The 24,626-nt window shown below is 42.1% G+C and overlaps 1 protein-coding gene and 1 long non-coding RNA gene across 2 annotated transcripts in view; one reads left to right on the top strand and one right to left on the bottom strand.

The window, feature by feature from the left end:
• SLC7A10 (solute carrier family 7 member 10) overlaps positions 1 to 3,833 on the bottom strand; it is a 29,925-nt gene extending 26,092 nt beyond the window's left edge. The window contains exon 1 of the mRNA XM_065733157.1: positions 3,692 to 3,833. Within this exon, the coding sequence (XP_065589229.1) occupies positions 3,692 to 3,833 (142 nt within the window). The remainder of the gene's footprint in view (positions 1 to 3,691) is intronic.
• Positions 3,834 to 4,407: 574 nt separating this feature from the next.
• Positions 4,408 to 24,626, top strand: part of LOC136047187 (uncharacterized) — a 133,691-nt gene continuing 113,472 nt past the window's right edge. The window contains exon 1 of the long non-coding RNA XR_010622057.1: positions 4,408 to 4,481. This is a non-coding gene — a long non-coding RNA (uncharacterized LOC136047187). The remainder of the gene's footprint in view (positions 4,482 to 24,626) is intronic.

Below are 24,626 nucleotides of genomic sequence, written 5' to 3'. Positions count from 1 at the left end.
GATGGACTACCATATGTTTGCACAGCCTGTGAAAACATAAGAGTGCACTATCATCCCTGAAATATATTGCCTAAGATATATTAATATATTAATATCCCCCTAACATATATTAATATATTAAAATATAAATATAGACCCGCACAATGCATTTTGGATGAACATTTCTAAATGTCTCTCTTCAAAAAAACAGCAGTTGATCTTTCTTAAGTAGCATGCACCATTTTTTCATACTGAGCATCATACCAAAATGTGGACACTTATCTGCAGTTCTTTACATATATAGTACCTGGACATTTAATTTTCATTAGTTATGAATCTGAGCTTCAGACTCTGGACTGCATGGTAAAAAATGTTTGCTAGTGCCTCAGAAGTACCTCTGTGGTTTCTTGCTTTTAAGGAAGACACAACTCCTGCCTTTATTTAACCACAGTTTGCATTTATAAGAGGACAAGATGTTGAATTATATTTCTCTGCACTTTAGGTCTGTCCTTTGTCCTGAAAAAGTATTAGTCATGTAGGTTTAAACACTGCGTGCTCTGCCAGCAAGCACCATGTGGAACTGAGTGCTAAAATATAAGTCAGCAACATGTGTAACAGAGATAAGGAAGACTCTTCCTTTTAAGTAACAATTTTTGTGTTCACGTGTAAGAGCCATTGAGGTAATCTGCACTACTCTCAGAAGCCAGCAAACAGAAGCATGTTCTGAAACTTCAGCTAGCTTCGAAAGTGCAATGCTCACACACACTCAGAGAGGGAGAAGATCCTTGCAGCAACACTGCTGTTTTCTGTGGTCCCAGGTAGGATTGCAGAAGTAGGAAGAAATCACATCAAGATATGGGTGACTGTCTTCCTTTCATACATCTTTCTTTCTGCTACAGCCCTGGGAACTGGGGTACTATTCCAATAAAGCCCTTTTGGAATGATCTCCTGGTCATTCCATATGTTACTTTACAAGGAAATGGATCTGATGAGGTGCTGGTTGATTCAGTGACCAGCAGCCAGTCCCCTTAAGCACTGGTGGCACATGAAACGTGACCATGTAGCTGACATTAGTACCTATGCACTACTTGTTGAGTTCTCACATTTTATGAAAAATCTGACTGTAAAGACCACTCCCAGTTCCATGCGTTTTCTTTCCCCGGTGTTAAGCTAGCAGCTTACCAGCCCTGGCCATGTCTGTCTCTGAGGCCTGGCTGTGGGACCTTAGGGCAAGTTAAAACAACAGGAGACATAGCAGCAAGGACAGAGTGCATGGAAGTGTGCACAGTAGGGCTGCTAAGTAGTTTTCTGTGAAGGGCAAGGAGGAAAAATCCTATCGAGTGCAATTACACCTCTGAACTTGGTGCCATCTCAGAGCACTGTCCATGGAAGAGGTATTTATGCAAGTGGAAACTTCCTGTAGATGCACACGTGGTTGTTAGTAAGCAATAACTGAACACAGTGCTCACAGGCCATCTGATCACAGTTTTAATATTACCAGTGTGGGATGGACTTGAATTGGGAACCTGTTTATAAGAGGTTTTACACCAAGCTTATGTGTGAGCAGAATGAATACTAGAAACATTTTTAAGAAACCTAAAGTCAGCTGATGCACATAATTTCTGCCTATGCTCAGCAATGTAAGGAGGTGTATTTAGTTTTAGCTGATATTTTCCATTGTATCTTAGTTTGCAGGTCTCCTGATGGCTCTTACATAGCCTACTGTATACATTCACATCCATACAATGGACTTCAGCAAAATCTGAGTGCAATCCTATGGCCACTTGCCACTTTACAAGCTCAATAAATAAATAATTGCTTTAAGAGATGTTTATATATACATATATATACACTTAAGCTTAGAAAACAATCAAATATCTCTTGCAAACAGTTAAACATCTCATGGTTGCAATTTGTATGTACAGTTGGATGTACGTTTCTAACATAAGAATGGTAATTTTGTTATTCAGATCAAAAGTAGCAAGCTGATACCAGACATTAATCAGGCTGCTGTTTCTAATTCTTGTACTTTTCTAAAGAACAGTGGAATGTGGCAGGAACTACACAGAGCCAACTCATGGAGCTTCGTACACAGTTTTTCATCTGCAGTGGTAAAACTGATGTTGAAGGCATTGGATAATAATTTCTCTGTGTAGTTCATATGCCTGTGCTTGTAGAAAAGATGTGCAATAGTCTTAATCACACACATAGTGTCACAGATTTTACCAGCTCTGTAGCACAGCATAAAATAACTGTTGAATTAAATATGACGTAGATTTGTGCATCTCCTAAATAAGAAGTAATGGTGTTTTCAAGCAATTACATAGTGTCTGTCAGTTACTACTTAATAGACAACAAAGAGTGTTACTTCCTTTTAAGCTGCACCACTCCATCTGAGCATTGGTAAGCTTAATGTGCAGCGTAACTGAGTACATTAGAAGGTTATTAATAGCAGGACAGATTTGTTTTCATGGCATGTAACTGTATCTAAGACAAAGCAGTTTGGGATGGGGCAGACTGAGCTCTAACAGCACAGATCCTGGAGTGGTTGCGCTGGATGAAGGGTTGTGCCCATACCTATAGGCAGGTTTTATTTCCCTGCATGCAGCCATGAGATTTCAAGGGTCATAACAGGCTATGACACACTGGGAGGCCCCAGTGTTACTGGAACACTCTCAAATACAGTGGATAATGGCGTTCACATCTCAAAGCCTCATCTTTCGCCTCCTCATGCTATGCCAGGGAGCACTTGGAAAACAATCTGATCATTTCCTCCAACGGCAAATCATACAATGCTTTATTTTAAACTAGCAGAGTTAGCATACGGAAGGCAATCACGAGCTCATTGATTTATAGTCTCATCTTCATGGTCTTTTCCAAATAGTCCCTCATGTTTCCTCTTCCGGCCACTAATTACCAAGACTGCCGTGCTCGCTGCCCACCCTGTAGGTGGCTGGAATTGCAGAACAGCCAGCAAAAAGGTAACACGGTGCAAAGCTCGCACATCCCCGTGGTAAACCATTTCATTTCATAACGCTAAAATATCCTCTTGCACTTTCTGAGTATCTGCAGCACTTTCACGCACGGACAGCGTATAGTACTGACTGCCGCGGGACGCCTCCGAGTTTGATACTGAAACCCTGGAAGGGTAAAAGGGCTCTCTGCTCCAGAAAGGTGAGACTGACGGGAGACCCCGCGCCGACGTCGGCTCGGAGCCGCGACACCGCCCGCACACCTCGCATCGTTTGGAAGGAAGTCCTCCGCCTACGTGACCCCGCATCGCGCAGAGCTGCGTGCCACCCGCCGCCAAACGCCAGCTCAGGGCTACGGGCGCTCCGTTCTGATGCCGAAAGCCTTCAGCGGGGCTCCTCCCGCCCCACGGGCCGCCGACACGCGGTGCCACTTCGCACCTGCACGCAGCCAATCCCGCTCCTGGCGCGGCTGTCCGAGCTTCTTCCAGCGAAACGCGGGGCGGTCCGCCTAACTTTTGCCCTCGGACGCTACAGCCGCTCGACACCGCGAGGCTGCACCGACCGCGCCAATGCTTTGCCCCGCGGCGATGCCCTCGGTGGGACGGGAGGGCGTTCCAGCGGCTTCGCCCGTCTGCCCGCCGCGCCCGCTCGGCTGCCACCTGCCCGCGGTGACCCAGCACGGAGCCGGCGGCTCCGCACGGAGGGCGCGGGTGTGCCCCTCCGCCCGCGGCGACCCTTACCGATGATGATGGCACAGGCGCTGAGCAGCCCGATCTCCTTCTTCAGCGCCACCCGCTCGGGGCCGCCGGGCGCGCCGCGCTGCTCCCCGCCGGCCATCGTGCCCGCGCCGCTCTGCCCCGCGCCGCCCCGCGCCGCGCGCATGCGCCGCCCCCAGCGGGGCTCGGGGGGGGGGGAGGGGGTCCGCGAGCGGGGCGCGAGGGGGCGGCGGGAGCGCGCCGGGCTGAGGCGGCGCGACCGGCTCTCGGGCGCGCGCACACCTGCTGCAAGGAGCGCACGCTTAAACGTCGCGTGGCAGCGGACGTGGTTACCTGCGGTTTCGCGCGCTGCTGCTAAGCGCGAGCAAACGGCGCTCCTTTCCCACGCGCGGAGGTAATCCCGGGGACGTTTCGTTCTCTGGAACGTGGGGGTAACGGGGAAAGCGTCGGGGAAGCAGCGCCGTGCGGGAATTTACGCATCTGCTGCTCTGCGGACGAGCCGCTTTCATAGAGTGCTAGCGGGGAGGCTTCCTGCGCTCCCACGTGAAACCACGCAGCTCGATCCCAGTGCTGTGGCCCCGGGCTCCTCCGCTCGCGGCGGCCGAGGGCTCTCCGGGGGCTCCCGGTGTCCGGCCCGGCCCCGCACACCGCGCTGAGATGCGCATATGGGGCGCGCGGAGCGAACTGCGGCCGCGGGGCGGTGGCTGTGGGGACATCGCTGTGATTTTGTTTGGCTTTCAGGATGGATGGGACGAGTGGAAAGCTGGCGGCCCGCCCGCGGGAACCCGGGGGCTATCGCATGGAGCAGAGAACCGTAAGTGATTGTACTTTATAAAGATGCTTAAGCTCCTGCTCTTAGAGGAAAACTTGCTGGTTTTTCAGAGGGGGAGATGTGCGTCCAGAACTGATCTGTTGCTGCATAGGATTGTTGTTTCTAGACGAGCTGCCTTGCTAACTGCTTCTAACAGGTGCTCCTACTGAGTAACTTCATACTGCTGTAAGGATGTGCTCTACGGGAGGATTTGCATCCTGAACCGCATAGGTGGTGCTGCTGTTCTCACCTTGAAGGCAGGGAAACGTGCAAACCACAAACAAAAAGTTCAGATGCTCAAAAGCTTCCTGATATTTTAGCTGTTTCTCCTGAGTGCTTTAAATTGTTTCTGAGCTATGGTTTCCAGTGGTGGCAGCTGATGTAATTTGTAGCACCTCTGAAGGTCTCACACAGGTGCTGTGATTCACTCGGTGCAAACATTCCTGCGATGGTCCGTTGTTTTGTTCGAGGTAGAAATAACATTGTTATAAAAAATTAGGAAATAGAGGAATGACTTGTGTTATCAGTTTGGTTACTAATGAGTTCTAAGAGCCTGGGGAAGTTTAAGGTTAACTTTTACTAAGGTTGTTTAACTTTTACGGATCAACCACAAGATATATTGAGTGACCACTAAAAAGGGTAATGCTGTACTCAGTTTCTTTTGCTGTGGTGGAAACATTGGTTTGCTCTGAACTGTGTATATGCTCTTTGTGACGTTGTGCGGAAGATGGGAATCCTGGGCAGTGCTCTTACACTGATAAGTGTGAAACAGTACAAGCTGGCTGTGGGCTGAGGACAACAAGTAATAAGATTCAATTAACTGTTTGCCTTTTCTTGCTCTACAGTGCAGTAGTTGTGGGTGTTATTCTCATTTTCTCTCCTTTCTCCTTTAAGTTTCTTGTTCAGTAGAGGGGGCTCTGCTAAGTCAACTACTAAATATCCGTTTCTATCAGCATGCAAGGTGTACACTATGCATCTTGTTCTGCAGCTGTTCCTCCTTGATGAGAAGCACGAGGCGTAGCTGTGTGATTTGATTCAGGTGTGGGTAATGAGCAGGGTTGGATGCAGCTGTGTTGGTGATGAGGGCTGTGGGTGGCTGCAGCAGCTGTGCCCCCTCTCCGTGGCACCTGAGGCTGAGCACTGTATGGGGGGACAGCAGGGAAATCACGTGGGTGGTTTGATTTAGGGGTGTACTCCTGAGTCCTCTTATAGTTCTTCATTCAGAGAACATGGATTTAGTACTTGTTGTTCCCCCACCCCTCCCACAGTGTGTACATAAGAAATATCTTCCTTTTTTTTTAAAGTGTTTTGCTTTAGCTGAAGGAGTAAGCAGGTGGCAGTTTATAATAGGCGCTTTCAATATATCTATATCCATGGCAAATCACAACGGTGTAGAACAGCAGTGGGCCAGAGCCCTTTTGGAAAAGACAGTATGACAAAGGTTGCCCTCATTAGCTGCCAGAAGCTACTTACTTATTTAGTTAGTTAGGCTGTGTGCCTGCCTGCTTCACTGCGTTCTCTGCATGAGGGTGAGGAGAGGATTCTCTCAGTACTTCTTGTGGTAGTGTTGGCTGCTTGTTTAGGTTGTGTATTCTGTCCTATGGTTAATTTTGTTCCAAAATAAGCAAGTTGTAAGCCACGTACATTTGAATTACAAGTTATCTGAGACAGCTTTCAGAGCAAACCCTTCTTTTAAATTGTTTTGGATCTGGACATACAGTATCTAATTGAATGATGAAATGTTAGTAAGCAAAAAAGCCAAAGTCCTTTGTAGGAGAGCAATTGCTGCATAGCAACTGCACAGAGAGGATGCAGTGAAGCTTGCATGTGTTCTTTTGTTGCTATTTTTGTCCCCCTTTTCTCAGTGTTCTGAAATGTACAGAAATTATTAAAGTTGTTGGAACCAATTCATTTGCTGTTGCTTATGCTTTAAAAAACAAGGAGAGAGTGAATGGTGACAGTTTGCTTATGTGTTTGGGAAGAAATAATAAGGGAGTTCAATATGCTACTAGTTAAGGAGGAGTGTTGTGATGGAGTTTTCAAATGAACATGGTCTTTAATGTATGTAAAGTTTATAGAACAAGAGTTAGGTTAAAAAAATACCAAGATTGTAGCAGTAATGCCCTGTCCACTCTTTTGTTAAAAAAAATTGGCCAACTATACAGAAATGAAGCATACCATGACTGTCGCTGAAAACAGTTGTAAAAGTGTAATTCAACCTTCAGTTCAGTGGGGTTACCAAGACCAGTAGCTGGGAAATTAGTTGAAAGGATAAAGTATGTTGTAGTGTATCTTTCAGGAGCAGGCTGATTGGTTTAGTAAAAGGCAATTAGGGGTTTAATGGGATTGTAAAGTGTATGTTAATTGCTAATAAACTTCAGAGTAAAGTTGTCCATGTTCTGCTTGATTATTATCGGTTCTGTGTCATTGCAAACTTTATTTATGCAAAATAATAATAAACCTTTTTATCTTTTTAAATGACAAAGTGAGGGCTGAGTAACCATACTGTGGAGAATACTGCCCCACAAGCAGGGACAAGCCTGGGTTGTCATAGAGGATTTGATTGTCTCTTGCTGTTTTCTGAAGTCCTTGGGAAAATTTCTTGCCTCTTTCAAGAAGGGGCAGGTTTGTAATTGAAAGCTGGATTTAGCAAATAAGTGGTCTTCAGGCTTATGACCATGGCTTTCTAAGTAAGATGAGCTTTAGAAGTGTGTTCCCGGACTGCTGAATGGAGGTGGCCTCATCCAAGTTTTCTGATTATCAGGAAAACAGGCTGAGGATCAGGTCTAATGTGAAATGCTCTCATCTCAGTTGGTCCTTACCAAAGGGTGTATCTTCTGAGTCCTGCATTGTATTGTATTCTTTGGGAGTTGGGAAAAGCCTGACTGGTTCCACTCTTCCATTGTCATCTGCAAGCTTGAAGCCAGTAATTTAGAAACTTCAGGAGTTGATTCAGGCCATATAACTGTTTTGCCCTCCTCTAGCAGGGACGTAACTTTTTGTGCAGCGGAGGCTCATCTAGTGTTAACAGCTCTCTCCACAGGAGCTATTAAGAAAAGTTATATGGCAGTGCCTAAAAAAAAAAAAAAAACAACAAGAAACTCACTTAAAGCAGCAGGTTTTCATCCTTAAATTCTGGTAACCAGAATGTTCATTGTATTTTACATACGTTATTTACCAAACATGAACTGCTAGATGCTCAGCTATCTGTGTCAGAACTCTGTATTTCTCAATTTCCACCTGTATAAAATGGGCTGCTGTATGTTCAAATTATATCACTCCTTCAAGTGATATTTCATGGTGGCTTGTAAGTTGGTGAATGTAAGTAGCTCATATAAAGAATTATTGGTAGGTTGTTGAATAATTAGGTTTGTACAGCCAGGGTTATTTGAAGAACCTACTTCCAGCTGAGCACCCGTACTGTTGGTGTGTTTAGTGGAGTACATGCAAATGAAGAGATGAAAGGGAACTGAGACAATGAACAATTTCAGAACAAACATTCATTTTACACTTTTTTTGACTGATTTTCAGTATAACATACTTTAGTGTATTAGTTTGCTAGAACTTTTTTAGTCTTTTTTTTTTGTGGATTATAAAAGTCTCTTTTTTTTTCCCCTCAAAGATAGTGTTTTTTACACCCTGCTCTTACTGCTTTCATCTGAACTAACTTTAATTTCTGAATGTGGTGGCTTAAGATGGACACAATATTGAACCTTGATGCATTGCAGCTTCTAACTGGGTTGGAATAATCCCCTCAATTTCTCACAAGTAGCACTTCAAGTATTGTGCTGTTGACTTGGGTTTTTGGTTTGAGGTTAACCGTGATGTTTCGCTTCCTTTTCAGCAGGAATAACCTCAGCAGGTCCTTTTCCCTCTGCACTGCTGCCTACACTGTTCCTCTCTGTTCTTCATCTTTCTTTTGAGACCTTTTGAGTCTTTCAGCTGAATATCATTTTCCTATGATACTGCCACAACTTTTGAGACCATCCTGAATTTTATTCCGTGCTTCCTTATGTGCAGTTGCTCACTCTTTTCTGGTGCACTGAAAATGTATCCTTGATAGATTCTAGGGGCCCACCTTGAAATTTATTTCTAGTACACCAGTACGTTTTGAATGATTGCCCCTTCAGTGGTGATGTCAGGTGTTTTTTTTTCCCTTCAAAACTTAACACGTGTAAATTATGACCATTATCGCTTGGCTTTCATTTCATGTGCTCTTACTTATGAGCATAACACTTGGGGCAGAGCCGAAGGCTCTCGTTTCTAAAGGAAATCAGTTAATATCCACCCTTTCCCCTTTGCTCAGTGTAGCAAGTTCCCAATAGGATGCAAGAACAGACTCCAATTTCTATGACCGCCTGTCATCCTCTGAGAAGCCCGGTAGATGGCACTCTGGTCCTGTAACTTAATATTTAAAGACGAAACGATTACTGCGCTGGTTATTTTAAGGGCTTGTTTCTCAAAACTTGGCTTCAACATTAAAATTGTGTATAAGTATAAAAATTTCTGTAGTAGTAAAAGTCTTGCTGAAATCGTTCTGAGTCTTTAAAAAAGAGAATATTTCTGCATGTATCCATAAAGCTCAATTTGATGTAGTACACGATTGAGGGGGCGTGTGTGAGTGTGGTGGGTTTGCACAAGGGCCAGCTATCCCTGCAGGAGGTAAGTCAGCTGCCAGGGAAATCTCAAGGCTGCTAGTCTGAAGACTTGTCTCACACTGAGATGTGATAGGAGCTCTATCAGGTGTCTGCTCTCCCTCTTTCATGGTTGCCCTGATCATTGATGGCATAAGGGCAAGGTCAGTGGTGCCCAACCTAACCTGTCTTAATTTTGCCTCTAAAGGGGCTTAATGTTCAGGGTATTGGGGCCATTAAGCCAGCTCCCTCTCAACTCTTCCTGACCTCTGAGCACTTTTGACTCTTCCAGGACAAAATCAAACAAGTTAGCTGAGCCATCTGCCAGTGGTTTGAACCAACTTGTTTGGCTTTGCCCTAAAACTGACTAGAAGTGCTTACACAGCTGGTTACTGGGTCTCAGCTGGAAGGTGTTAACAGCTGGGAAACAAGAAGAAACAGCCTGTAAACTGTATGCTCTGAGTGAGAGGCTTTATGTGGGCCTGTTGACTTTCTCTGAAAGAGACAAGGTGTGCTCCTATTGCCCATGCCAGCAGAGAGGTGATTTAAGAATCTGTCAAGTTTCAGATCCTCAGTAGTGTATCTTTTTATAAAGGTGTACTTCCTGCATGCATGGGATTGCTGTACCTGAGTGTGTCTACCAACTGCAAGCAGATCGGGGTAGAGAATCAATTGTAGAATATTGTTTTGGACTTCAGAGAATGGGGAAGCCAGTTTGGCGGGTTATCTACCAGCCTTTGAGATCTTAAAAAGAAAACAAATAAAAAAAATCCCCACAATAAACAAAACAAAACCAGTTTTTATCCTTATTAGTAAGCTGGCATTGTATCGTGGAATATTGTATCTGTATGATATTATGGATTATGAGTAATGAATTAGAACGCATAATCTTCTTCAATTAACACATTGATGAAAGTTTGCATAGGAGTCTGCAAATAAAGTAGATTATTCTCTTATCCAGGAACTCGTCTATATGCAAGATGTAGAGCTGTCTCACAGACTGAAATGTGTATTTGATTTAAGTAATAATCAGTGCTTAGAGTTCATACACATCCCCTCCAGTATGTTCCTATTATAAGAGTTCACAGAAACTACTCTGTAGACCTGCTGTAATAATTTTTATTAAATGATATTCTTTGTTAAACAGGGAAAACAGAGCTGCAAGGAGGTTAAAATCTGGGCTTGGCTTCCCCACTAATGACAAACTTTGGCCCCAAAATTTGCTGAGACAGAGATGACAGGCTCTCGCAAGTACATCAGGTCATCCATCCTTTCTGGTTGCTGCAGGGTACAGGTACACTCAGGAAGAAATGACTGGGTTATTTTGAGCTTTGCTCACACACAAGGCAGGACAAGAGGGGTAGTGCTACCCACCTACCCGACTCATATACTAGAGCAACTCCACCAAACATTTCTTTCCTTTCACTACTCAAAGAGTATGTACTGTATGAGGGTTGCACCACTTTTGACACTTAGATTTCAGTACTTGGTCAACAGTTATAACCTGCCAGCCCTGGATGGTTCTCAATCAAAACAACTTGTATTTACAGAAAAGCTTCATGGGACCAGAGATAGTACAGGTAGGCAGGGATGTGAGGGAGCCCATTACTTGCATCTGCTACATGCCTCAGACTGGGAAGCGATGAGTGATGCTTAAACTGCAGCTGTTGATTTAATCTGGGGTGATCTTGCATCTCTAGCCTTGTTTGCCTATCTCTAGAACAGATGTTTTCTTCTCATTGCAGTCTGCCTGGAGGCTTAGCCTTATGTGTTGTATTATATTTTGGTATTGTCACTGGTGAACTTGTTCAAGTGGAGGAGGGATGGGCCTTTTCTTTGTCAGGCTTTCATATCCTCATCACAGGGTTAGGGGATTTGCTGCACAGTGCATCATCCTGAACATTTTTGATGATAGCATCAGATTTTTTCCTGTTTGCCCTTTTCCTTAGAAAGGGGTTAGACTCCTTGGGTGTTGCCTGACAGAATTCAGGAGGTGGGTGGGTGCGGTGAGATTTTCTGGCTGTGCATCTTAGTAGGGTTACTGAGAGTACAGAAGGCCCTCGATGCAGACAGGGAGCAGCCTGCATAAATGCAACTAGAAGCAGAAGATTCTCCAAGCACGTTTCTTCTTTCTGGAGCAACTTGCCAATAGAGAGGGAGATTGTGTTGGAAAGCAGCTGGACTCTCCTCTCTGTGTGTGCATGTGGCCAGTCATCCTTCATGTGTACACATCAGCTTCTTGGAAAGATGCAGCTTAATCCAGGTGTTGGTATTCACTTGCTGTCTGCACATCAGAAGTAAAGAAATACAAAAGGAATTTGTAAGCTAGTGAAAAGCTGTGTGGCTAACAGGGAGGAAGACCAGCATTTAGAGCTCGTTCTGTGCTTGTAATTTCACTGACCTCCCTTCTGGTGATATACTGGCTGTTTGCACAATAAACATTGTCATAAAATCAGGTTGGAAAAGAGCTCTAAGATCGTTCAGTCCAACCATTGCTGTAGGATATCTTCATGTCTTGTAGCCCAACCTAACTTGATTGGCTTTTTTCTGCCTCCCTTCAGAGCTCTGTCTGATGTCCTTTCTTGACCCTTTATGTATGTGCTTGCTTATTTAATAACACTTCTATCCTTTCAAATTTGGAAGATGTAAATGGACAGCTACAGAATAACTGTGGAACTTCATTATTTTGGCAAATCTTTCTGAAAAGAGCAACATTTTCAAGTGCGTTCATTTCTAAAGCAATGAGATGTGGAAATCTATATGGACTATAGTGTTGAAAATAGTGATAATCTAGACCTTATGTCACCTATGGACTACAGGGGAGCAGGTGGTTGTGCGAGTGCTCTTAACAAGGCATGTACTTAAGTGCTTTGTTGGGCTGAACCACAGTCAGCCTGTGGCACATGGAATATTCTCATCAGGAAAGTCTCAAATTGTTGAGTCAAGTCCTGTAGTTTCAGGAATAGCTCAGGGAGCTGCTGACAGCTCAGACAAATTGGTGTTTTTCTACCTGAGCTGTTGGCCATTCAAGCTGAGCTTAAAGCAGGTCTTTGGGGCTTTGAGTAAGCCAGTGACAAATCAAAGAACCCTGTTTAACTTGGCTATGGCAGAGTACTGTATTTCCTTGTGAGGTTTGGTGTACTTCTCTGATTCACAAACATCTGTTTCTCTTCCCTGACAATTCCTAAGATGAGCTCTTGAAGGAAAGTGAGCAAGGATAATTGTCTGAAACACTGGTGGTTCTCAGCAGAGCAATTGCAGGTGTGTGTACAGGAGGCCAAAGCCAAGTTTGTTGCATGAACTCTCCTATGTGGCCATGGCTAAATATACCTGCTTCAGCTATTTCTCTTTACTCACCCAGCACTGATCACTGGTGGTACTGGTTGAATGGATTTCAAGGTGCTCAGTCTTCTAAAGTCTAATGTGCATGGTTAAATACTCTGCAAGGACTAAAAGCATCTAAGTATTCTTTGTAGTACTTAGGTATCGATAGTACTTAATATTAACAGTAGCTAGAAGCTAGTGCTTGTTCACTTAGTCTCTAGTTGTGGTATTTTCTATCGTAATATACACTTCTCCTGCCTGTTCCTCCCAGTGTACCCACCATGCCTTGTGTCCATTTCACCTTTTGATAGTAAAGCATACATGAACCTGGGCAGTGCTTTTATTTGACTGGGGGTTTCCTGTAAGTGGCAAGCAGAGGGTCTGGCCCGCCCTGGTGGCATGAACTTTTAAAGTTGTACTGTTGCTCTGAATCATACCTTTGTCTCCAAGCTCTGAGTCACATATTAAAATAAAACTGTGGGAAATAATAAACCCCAGTTATATGAATGTGTTTTTTATTATATGAGTTCTTAAATTTTTTTTTTATTACTGCTTTGAGGCCAGCTCATCGTCTTTTGTTATGTTCATTACAAAAGGCTTTGCTCCAATCCCTGTTAACTCAAAGGGAAAGGAGTGCAGTGCTTGGGGAGAAGAGCAGTTCCTTGCTGGCATCCATTCCTGTGTCCTCAATGTGCCTCTGTCTTTACCACAGTTACCCTACAGGAGCCCTCTGGGGTAGGTGGTGTTACAGAGGAGGTTGACCAGGCAAGTTTGCAGAAGTCTACTCACAGAAGGGGGGTCAGATGCAGTTCTCTTCAGTCTCAGACTTAATGCTCTCGCCCGTGGTGTTGTTTCAAGTACTCCTAAGTGAACCAGTGTCGTTTATCTAGCAAATATGAAACTGTTTTCAGGTTTCATTTGTAGTGTCTGTTCTACTGCCAGAAAAGTGAAAGATGTGTTTCTTGGTTACAAAAAGGTAGAAGATGAGATTGGAGGAAAAAAAAAGCCCAAACACACAGGAAAAGAAAGTAGGAGGGGAAAACCTCATTCACAGTTCCTAATTAGAAAATTAAGTTGTCCCTATTGATAAAGAAATAATCTAGAAAGCCACATTATTGCTAAATATTTAAGCTTGATAAAGTGAAGTGTTTGTATCTCGACTTGAGCTTGGGAAAGCTCACGTTCACTTTGAGGGCACGCGTCTTGAGCAGACCAGTACCAGGACTCCTTGCTCACAGGACAGTGAATGAACTGCTACTTTCTCTCACCTTAAGAAGCAGCTGAATCTATACACACTAATTGAGTTCTTGACTGATGCTCCATTGGATTCTGGCTTCATAACAGAATGAAATAATTCCTTTGTGCATCTCTGGCTAGTTTCCAAAACCTTCTTTTTTCAGTTTTTATTATTATTATTTTTAAGTCTCATATACTGGCTCAGACCATAGCCTGAACTATAGGAGTACTTGGATATTCAAAACTATTGCTGGGCAAGCTACTTTTTTTCCCATCCTTGTCATACACTCCAACAGGGTCATCTGAATGTCTTTCTCTTTTTAGAAGAGCAGGTGCTTCTGAGACTACAGCTTGCGGCTCTGATGGATTAAGTAAAGTCAGAAGCTGGGTTCCAGGTAACTCTGTGGTGACAGGGTGCTGAAGTCTTTGTTATAGATGTGCTGTAGGCTTCTTCTGAAACTTCTCATAGAGGCACTGGTCAAAAAGATGTTTCGTGATGTGGGATTCCAGTCATCTGAAATTACACTGCCACCAAATTTGCAGTTCACAGGGTACCCAAGCAATGTCCGGTGTTGAGGACCTGCAGTGGTGAATGACCTCCCAGTAGTCTTTTTTTGTTTTTAATATTTCTCCTGTGTGTTTCTGGACATATTACTGATGCTGGAGGATTATTTAATATAAATTAAATGTTCCCTGACTGTTCACAAATCATTTCAATATTACTGTTTTTGATTATTAAATGTCTTTTGTGACACTTATTATTCTCTGCTTAATAAACCATACAGGATCTAAAGGTGTGACAGGTCCACTTGATCTCTTAGGATAGCATATATTTTAAAATGATTTTAACCTGTAGTCTCATCAAATCATTAGATGTTTTCTGTTTCACTGATAGGAAGTAAATAGAAGTTTCTCTCAAGTAATCAAAAACCCAATAGACCAAGAAATTTTCTCTTGAAAGACGCAATGGATCAGAAGGATAGCCCCATGTGAACCTAATACCTGGAAATTCAGCATCATCTGAAAATAATGTATAGAATGGTTAATGTCTGGGCAGTTATTTCTGCAGTTATTTTTTTTCCCTGTTTTCGGTAACTTGGGTGACTTTTACAAGGCTAATGCCTAGGAAGCTTCCATGGAAAGAAAAGCTAATGATAAGTACAAATATAGATGGGGAGAAACATTTTACAAAGGCTTTGCAAAAGCTCTTAATCCATGAGATCTGATGCACATTGTTGAAGATGCTGAATAATGGATTTGCTCACAGTGAAATATAAAGCTCGTTATGAGCATGCGTCTCTGTGATATTCTGAAAGTGTCCAGGCTCTAATGCCCACCTTTCTTAGGTTTACTGTTATCACAGTAGGATATATTATCAAACTGAAATACTGGCTGCTGTGTTCTTTCTGCTTCTGTGGTTTTCAGAGCTTCTGCATTTCTGAAAAGCGTATCTGTTAAAGGGAAGAGTATGACAGCTTTTTGTTCACGGTCCTTTTGGTTTTGTGAGTAAATAGTCTGGGACTTGTGCACTCTATCTAACATCTTGCATGCAGAGGGTGGTTGAATGACTTATGTTCATGGTATTGGTTTGTATCTATGAGAGCAGTGCCTGCGGTATGTTGAACAATAGGGAAATTTAGTTCTTGTAGATTTATAAAAATAACTAAGAGGTGTAATGCACTGTAAAGCTCTCATGTTAATGCGCACAGGGCTGTCTTTGCAGTATTTTGATATGCAACAACGGTTTTATGGCTGTCTCAGAAGGTGTTATAAAGCTTTGTTTCAACAGGGATAATATTCCGAATCCAAATTTTGCTTCATTTTTATGTGGTTTCAGAAAACTAAAATTAATCACAGTTCATTTGCATTTTCCCTGCTTGTCACAATTACAAGGCAGGTGCAGGAGTAATGAGAGTTGGTTTCGTTTAATAGTAAAGATTCAGCAATGTTTGTCCTACCCAACTGTCTGATTTTTTTTTTTCCCTTGTAGGTGAATTGAGCAAAAGCTGGAGGTGCAAGGTCTGGAGCATTAGCTGCCTGGCCTTTCTTTGCCTCTATTTCACCACATCTTTGTAGGGTCACTCAGGAAAGCAAGCACAAGCCAACAAACTAAAAGTGTGTCAGTTCCCGGAGTAAATGGGAGCAAAGTGGCTTGGTGTATGTTGTTAGGTGACAAGCCCCAATGCTGCCTTACTCCTGACAGTATCCCAAGAGGTATTTTCATATGTGTGCTGACTTTCCCCATATAGTTTGCCTTTGTTCCCCTCCAATCTCAAGGGAATAAAATCTTAAAAACAGAAACCAAAAATCTTGCAAACAATTCCTTCTATTCCTGAACTATCTTTTCCATCTTTCTTTGCACCCCTTTCAGTGTGAAGGGAGTCACCTCTTGACTTTGTGATATGCATTCATTATTCACTTCCTCATGCCTCCTACCCTATCTTCAGCAGCCTTTTTGAGGAGAAGAGGAGAAACCTTGAGGAGATTGAAGACATAATAAACTCAAGTCCAGGACCAATACCTGTGGCTTTTCCCCTACTGATGGCCATAGTAGAACATCTTTCTTGTGTTACTTCTCACTCCTCTTGTACAGCCACAAGCATTCCTTTGCAACAGTTTCTAGGGAAGAGGTAGCTTAGAACCCAGAAGAGAAGTCCTGTGATGTGACAGGCTCTTGCACAGATCAGCTGTTGATCTGCAAGGTGCCAGACTAGAGGGAGGAGCAATCTGCAGGGGACCCATGAGCTTAGTACTGACTTTCTTGGCTGTGTTTGCTGTCTGAAAGATGGAATGCCTTTCATAAACTTCCTTCATGGTGTTCCCCTGAGAAAGCATCCTGCCCTTCTTTGACAATTCTTGTTTTATATTGGGTTGGTATATATTGCATAACATCTAGCTGATAATTTTGCTCTTACACTGTACCAGCAGACTTTAGCTCTGGCTGAGAGTTAGAAAACCAGTGTTGGATGAGGAGAGGTGGGATGAGTACTGAACAGATATTTTAAGTGATGGGCATTAGAAATTAGTCTTAACTTTTAGTGTCCAGGTTGTCCTAATTATGTAGGTCACCGTGAAAGTAATGCCTTCTATTTGTTTCCATGGAAACTACAACAGGTGCAAAGAGCACAATATACTCTTTGACAGAGCAAATTCTTGTCTACCAAACACTTTTTTTTTTCCACCACCATCAGCCAAATGCCATGGATGCACTGGTCAAGATGCTCTTTGTTTCGTGGTGGGACAGTTGTGCATGACTGTCTGGAACATGGCTTGTCCTTCATGTCACTACCACCGCTGCTGAAACGTGGCAGCCACCACCTCACTGTACTCACAGCCATTGTTTGGTCTCCATCAGCGTTCAGGAAGCGCTGATGAATGTCAGCAGGTTCCATTTTGTCCTCATGGAGGAATTTCATGTCATGCCTTTGCTCCATGTGCACTTCCATGTCAGGTGTCATTTTATCAAACTGCTGCTCTGCTGCCATCTGTCACACAGAAACAACAACGTGTTAACAGGATACTGGTGGGAAGGTTCAGCCTCTACTGCCAAACTGCCAGTGTCTGTCTCTGGCATTGTGCTAACATAATAAAACGGAAGGCATTTCTTTTGGAGCAGCCCTCATAATAATTGTTTTTATTTTAGTGGAAATAAAAAATACATCACTCTGATAATGAATGCTGAGCAAAAATGAACATTTTGCCAGAATTCTGGAACAGTGATGACTGGGACTGCAAATGGGTCTTTGTAGATGAGGTGAATTGGAGCCTGTGTGTTGAATTCCGTGCTGTGAGGATGGGAGAATGATGACTGTCCTTCTCCTGCCTTCTGGCTGCCTGCACTGTAGTCTGGGGAGAAATTTAGGAGACATAAATGGGTGTTGCGTGCTTCCCTTTTACCCTCAATGCTCAGAAGCAAGCTAAGGTCAGTGCTTTGCTCTGTTGGACAGCTTGCATTCTTTTGGTACATTGTTCCAAAGATGTCTTAAAAACAAACAAAAACACATTTGCCTAAAGCAGGCCTATTTCTGTTTTATTCTAATATGGAGCAGTGGTTAATTGCTGATAATGCTGCTGAATGAAGATGACCCGCTTCCTACTGCGGTAATACAGGGCTCTTCCTTTAGTGTTCTAAAACTCTCACGGATTTTCAGCTCTCTTTGCTCAAATTTGGAATTTCTGTTACTGTGGATTATGTACTGAGAAACTTTTTCTGTTGTTTGTTAGTAGCAAGGAAGGAAAGTTTAGCACATAAAAATGTTTTGAATGGTAAAAGGTATTCCAATATAAAAATCTGTAGGTGAATATAAGCTTGAATGGAACAGAAATTAGAAAGAATATTGAATTATTATTTTTTCAAAGCCACAAATCAACACAAAACTTAATGTGGATTAACTAGAAACTGTTTTGAGACCAATAAATGACAGTGAAGGATCTGACTGAGTGGACAGAAGTGAATGCCATGGGATGCTGGCAGACTAAGTATTATACTAAATAAGATATCTTTGGAGGACTGTGCCTGAAATGTGACTCTTTGGTTTCGTCTTGAGCTATGAGTGAGTAGGTGCACCCTGAATGGCAGCAAGGTTGCTGTAGTAATTATTCATTAGCTTTAAATAACAGGGTAATTATGAAGGTAAAATTCATGTACCCCGACACACCCTTTTTTTGCTGCCTTTTCAGTTTCTGAAGAATGCCTACAGCCCTCTGCTTTGTGTTGTAAAACAGGGCACTGCCCCTGGTTGTGCGTGGTTGTTTCTTTGTCTTTTTGTATGCTCTTCACAACAACGGGAACTGGGGTGAAAAGGTAAAGTATAAATCAGGAAGGCAGACACTTGGAGAGAATCAGAAGTCAGTTTCTCCTATGCCTTCGAGGATAACGAAAGTATTTTATGGGCACCAGAGTGGCATGTATTTTGCATGTAGGTTCCTCTCTGAAAGTTCTTGTTCTGTTTTTTCAACTTCTTTTCCTCTGGCACAAAAGACAGCTAGCAGAGCAGAAGGGAAAATATTCTGTGGGGACAGAAGTCCAACCTGTGATTTATACCCCAGATTTGTAGGTCGTCAGGCTCTGCTGGGTGCCATAGTGGGAGCACTGATCTTGTGTTACGCAGGAAGAATCAGCAGAGTTTGAATAGGTTGGGGTAAAAATTCATATATTGGAATCAGTTTATCCCAGGCAGATAGGATCTTATTCACTATATCAGGGATGGACTGTGGTTATGCTCCACGCATTTTGATAGCTGCTTTGATTTACTGCAGAAATGAAGAGTTGCCACACTATGTGGCATCAGGAGCGATGTGTGTGATGTGTGCTGTAGAGCACTATGACATGTATGCACAGTAGGCAGAAGGTCCTCTGTATCCCTGTGTATCCCCTGTATATCTGTGCATAACCAGAGAATTAGCCTCATTCTGCCCTCCTTTCTTTGCTGCAAAACTCATATCCCAATGTTAGACAGCACAGCCACCCAGTAAATGGTGTGGAGTGTCTGGAGTCAATGGCAGTTTCTTTTATTGACAATTTGTTTAACTGAAGTTTTTTTTTTTTTTGCATGGAGTCACAACCATTGGAGGTGACATCCTTTCTGTCCTTCACCCATCTGAGTGCTATAGCCACTGACTAGGTGTTTGCTCTTGGCTTCTTGCTCTTTGAACTTGATATTGTGAGTACACAGTGGAATGTAATAAAGCTCAAACCTAGAAAGGTTGTATGTGGGAGTTCAGGCCCTCCCACAGGAGGTGATAGGCATGACAGATTCCTTCAAGATGTAAGAAATACTCTGTGCTGTTAGGACAGAAAGGTCACCAATGGTACTGTGCTTCCATGTCTAAAGATGTCTTCTTTAAGGTCCAGTCTTATAGATGTGCTCAAGGATCTCAAAGAGAGTTTTTTGAATGAGATCAGCATGAGGATGCCCAGTTTGTGATCCTAGATAGACACTAGAAGTGAGACTAAGACTAGTGCATAGGGGTCTTGCAAATGACATGTTTATTCACAGTTCAGTAGCAGCAGAGATGAGCAAAGTGCTACTACATCATGGAACAGTCAAGCCATGTGTTTGGCAACCTCCTAGGATCTTGTGTGGAAATTGCAAAATACAGTCAGCTGCATACACGCACGGTGTGTGTGTATATGTATATATAAGTATATACATTGTTCACTAATGCACATTCCTTGGACCTCACAGTTGTATCATTTCATAAACATAATCTGTAATTTCTATTGAGCCATTGGTTATTTTTATTTCACAATACTAACATGTTGTTGTTCAGTAGTATTCATCTAAGAACATCTGAAAGCTGAGCAACTCTTCAAAAGAAGCGTGTTTGCCTGTATTGGTAGATTACTTAGCCAATTCCTTTGGTTTGGGATTCTCTTATTACAGAAACACTAAACCATTTTTATGCCTGTGTAAACGCTTCAATTAACAAACACATTTGAGCTATAGAGATGAGGCTTTCACATTTGCAGAGTAAGTCCTCAAGGCTCAGATGTCCAGCTTTGGGTTCTGGTGGCTTGGCCGTGCTGGACATCACTCAGATGCGGTCATCTTCAACAGAGCTGTTGGTGCTCAGCACCTCTGAAAGGCTGAGTGAGGAGGTCAGGTAGCTCAGGAAGGATTCTGTGGACTAACTTTTCTTTGAATTTTAGCCTTGACTCTCAGTGATCAAATCTAGCCCTGATTCCTATCAGTTGTTGATGTATCAGGCAGGAGCAGGATCCTTTCTTGTCAACTATCCATGCTCTGCATTAACCACACAGCTGTTCTTGTGTTGCTCTGCTGAAATGGTTGACATGTAAATCCATTACTTTAAAGGCAAAAGGCCTTGTGGACAGTAATATTGCTGGCAGTGTGGCAAAACAGGGACTGTGTCATGCTATTTCCTTTCTGATCCTCTTAGCTGTGGCAGCTGTCAGTGGGGGACAGGAAAAGGCTGTTTTTGTGTCCTGATTTCTCTCAGTGATGTTGGTCAGCGAACTTAGGATTTTTTCATTAGAGTTAAGTCGTCTTATTCTTTTTCCATTTTTCCCCTCCGCAGAACAGCTGTAGAAGGAGAGTGAATTGAGTGATTGAGTGATCTTTTTGTTCTTTCAAAAGTATCAGTTTGTGAAAATCTGAATTATTTCTCATCTGGAACTAAATAAAAACTGCGTTACTGACTCTGAGAAGGTGAGGACTGTAAACACATAAAATGAATGTCTGCTTATCAAGTGGAGTTGTCTGTCATACGTGTGCTCTGGTTTAACAATCAGGAAACAAGGGATCTTCTCACCTTCAGAGAATGGTATCCTGTCTTTCTTTAGTGTCCTGTACCAACGTAACACTATGGATTCAGTTAAGAGCTCTACACTTAAGAACAAATAAAAACCACAACCCTTCCCCTTTCAGTGGAGTGACTGAACAGAATTGCAAAATGTTTTAAACAGGAAAAGCGGCTGCTGGAGTACACACACACACACACACACAAAAGGGGAAGGTGGTATTGCTAAATTAGGAAACAAGTTGATACGAAAGACGTTTTCCTCAGGAAAAGATTAAGTGTGGAGCAAGGTGATGCTATTGCAATACAGCAGCTCTCAGCTCTTTCTCAGTGTGTCTGTATTTCATTTTGACTGCGTACATCATATATTAAAGAATAATAGTGTAGAATGAAGTTCTACCTGATAGGTAGTAAATGAGGATTCAAATGTAATAGCAGTGTGTTTGGCATTAGTGATGGCTTGTGATCATGAGCTCTTTTTATTTCCTTTTATTTTATTATTTTTGTTGTTGTTAGTAGACCAGGAGCAATATACAGGCATCTCTATCACATTTTGTGTTATATGTGTATAATAATTTATTGTAAATATATTAATGTCCATTCAAAATGTTTTTCTTGAATGCTTTAGGGAGAAAACAACCATAGCATAAAAAACCATATGATTTCCCATTCTGATTCTTTAGCATTTTTCTATGTGATTTCAAGTAATTAAAGTGTATTTCCCCAAATCAAGACTTTCATGTTTATCAGGAAGCTTAAAAGCTTATGATTGTAGTAGTTTATTTATTTGTTAGTGTGTGTATGTGCATTAATTTACTTGTTAGTTCCTGTATGTACGCTAAGGTTTTTCTGTTGATGCTTTTAGTTACCTAATTTAATTAATTAACAGATTATTCAAAACCCACATGAAATAGCCGGTTACTGACCTCCCAAAAATAGGAAGAAAAGAAAAACAAACAACTTTATGTGTGTAGATTATATGGATTAGATCCAGGAATTCAGATAGCAAATATTTGAGAGAGAAAAAGAAATGAATTCTCTGTGGAGAAGGAGGCTCAGCAAGGAATAATCTTGTTTTTATTCTTTCTTATTGGAGATGTGCAACAAAAGAACAAGCACAATGGTCATAAGCTGAATAATTGCTGTGATTGTTACGTTTGCTAATAATGTTCAAATTATAATTCAGATGCATTTGTTGGAAAAGACTTTGTCCTATGCTATAATTATTAAATAAGCCAAGAAAAAGACTGAAAAAAAACTGTTGCTTTTGTGCAGATGTTACATCTCTTGTAACGTGAAATGTTATTTTAATGCTTTAGAAAGTGTTTATCTTTGGACTGAGCAATTATCTGATTGTCACATTCTTTCCTTCTCATCCTCCCCTATCTTTTTGCTTGTTTGGCTTCCTTAATTTTCCCCCTTCTTTCCTGAGAATAACATCTATATTTCTAAAGTCTCATTAGAACACAGTTAGTTAAAATGTTTTAGTAATTCTTTTTAATGGAAAACTCCACTGGTGATGGCTGCTGCTATTATACATATTTTGAAATCTTTCTAGATTTGAAAAGTACATCTTGTGTGGACAGAGAATCTTACCCTTCCAGAGGTAATTTCTGTCCTGACGGTGCTTGATTCAACATGCTTAGACTGCTCATGAGATGAAGAAGTGGGGAATGGAGAAACATATGTAGAGCCTGAAGAAAATAGTCAGTTATTAAAACAATTTAGCTTGCCATTAAATCTCACAATTTTTGAATACAAATAGGTTCTTCTTGCCTTTGTCTCAACTGTTGTTCTATTATAGCAGAAAACCTGGTGCAGAGCTAACAGGTGGGGTAGCCGAGCAGCAGAAGCAGAACCAGAAGCTGACGTCTCGATTTCTGGCCTGACTCCACCAGTGCCACGCTGTATCATAGCTGTATCATCCAGGGCAGCTTACTTAAGCCCAGAGTCTCACTTAGCACTCTGACATATAACAGCAGAGGATGCTGAGAGGTTTAATTAGAATTAATTTCAGTCTTTCAAGTGCCGTGCGTTTCTCAGATGAAACGTGCTGTGTGAGTGTGAAGGATAATTATTATGTTGCGTCTGTGTTTTTCTGATACATTATTACTATTCTTTTATTAACAGTGTTTAAAAAAAAACACACAAAAAAACCACCAAAACCCATGGTACTTACTGGCTTTCAGTTTTGTTTGGATGATTTAAAATTAGTCTTGAGATGCTTTTTTTTTTTGTTGTTGTTGGAGAATATTAATGGCTATTGAGCGATTGCCACAAAATATGTCTGTTTTGATACTTTAACACCTTGAATCATGGACTTAAAGGTACAGTGGGTCATGCTGTGTTTAAATGTAGTGAATTAACATAGCAATAAAAGCCTACAAAGTCACTGCTGATAGTTTCCTTGTAGCTGGTTGGACTTGACCCAGATGACGTTGCAGACTGATCATTCAGAAAACTGTCCTTGCAGTCAGTGCCTGGTACTGCCTTAACCATTGGCCAGTCTTGCTAGGAGCTGAGCGTACCTGATGCAACAGTCCACTGCCTGGTTCTCTCCTTTTTTTCTTTTTCTTTTTCCCCCTACTGAAACACTGCAGTCTGGGGAAAGCTGAGATACCAGGGGATGACACGTAGCACATGGAAGCATGCTGTCTTGTTGGATAGGAGATAACTATGTTCTTTCCAGATGGAATCACTGCTACATGAGAAATAAAAATAACTGATTGTAGCAGAAACTGCCTGTCCCAAGGACATAATATTTCAGAAAGTGCTGAATTATAAACTGCTTGTACTTTAACGTGGATTTGAGCATGTGATTGGGCTTTTCTTGTAGCTAAGTGTTTGTGAGCCTTAAATAGAAAGGCAGTATTAACAAATAAGTTCAGATCATTTTGGGATAATGAACTGCTTTCAATAAAGTTATTGTATTATAGGTGGGTCACACCATTTTTGTCCTTACTTGCCATGTGCTATGAAGTGTTATTCTAACAAGCAGGACTCCTGTATTGTTTGCAATGGGATATCCATTCCAGAGAGATAGTCTCTTGTCAAGGCCCAAGATGTGACAAAGTAGTTCTATCTTACTGTTAGACATACTGCTTGGAAACTGCTTGAGTTTGCTTTGGTGCCCTCCCATTCCAAAATAGCATAAAAATGAAAAGAAGACAGGTTTATACCATTCTTACAGCATGCATGATGATGAGTTTGGGTGTACCAAAACACTACCAACTGAAATGCTGGACTCAGCTCATCCTCTGAAGCTTCACTTTTGTCTAACTCTAGTAAATTCACTTTTAAACGGTCCTTATCAATGACTGTCTACTAGTAATAGTTGTGCCTGTCCACTGTCTTCATCCTGAGTCTCATTTAATGATCCAGACAGACACAAGATTGGGCTGGTCTGAAACTGTAAGCGTATGTCTGGTCAGTGTAAGCTTTGTCAACTCAGTTCAGTGGACTTTTGTTGGCACAGCCTAGATATTAACTTCAGGATTCTAAACTTTCAGAAAAAGTTTATTTAATGTTAATTTGGCTCTGACACGGCATGTTCCTTGTTCTGTAAACTTCAGGCTGACAGCAAAGTATTAGGTCTTTTTTTGTAGGTAGGGGTCTTCAGCCTACCTGGCAACTTCTAGGATAAAGCTGCCAAATAAAGATGTGTGAGGTTTTTTTAGGCTAATTAGCTTGA

Source organism: Cyrtonyx montezumae, unplaced genomic scaffold, assembly GCF_038088225.1.
Source record: "Cyrtonyx montezumae isolate F1298 unplaced genomic scaffold, pur_monq_1.0 scaffold_17, whole genome shotgun sequence".
In the NCBI taxonomy this organism is placed as follows: Eukaryota; Metazoa; Chordata; class Aves; order Galliformes; family Odontophoridae; genus Cyrtonyx; species Cyrtonyx montezumae.
Note: the sequence above shows the minus strand (reverse complement) of the source record. Positions and strands in the feature narration are given on the sequence as shown.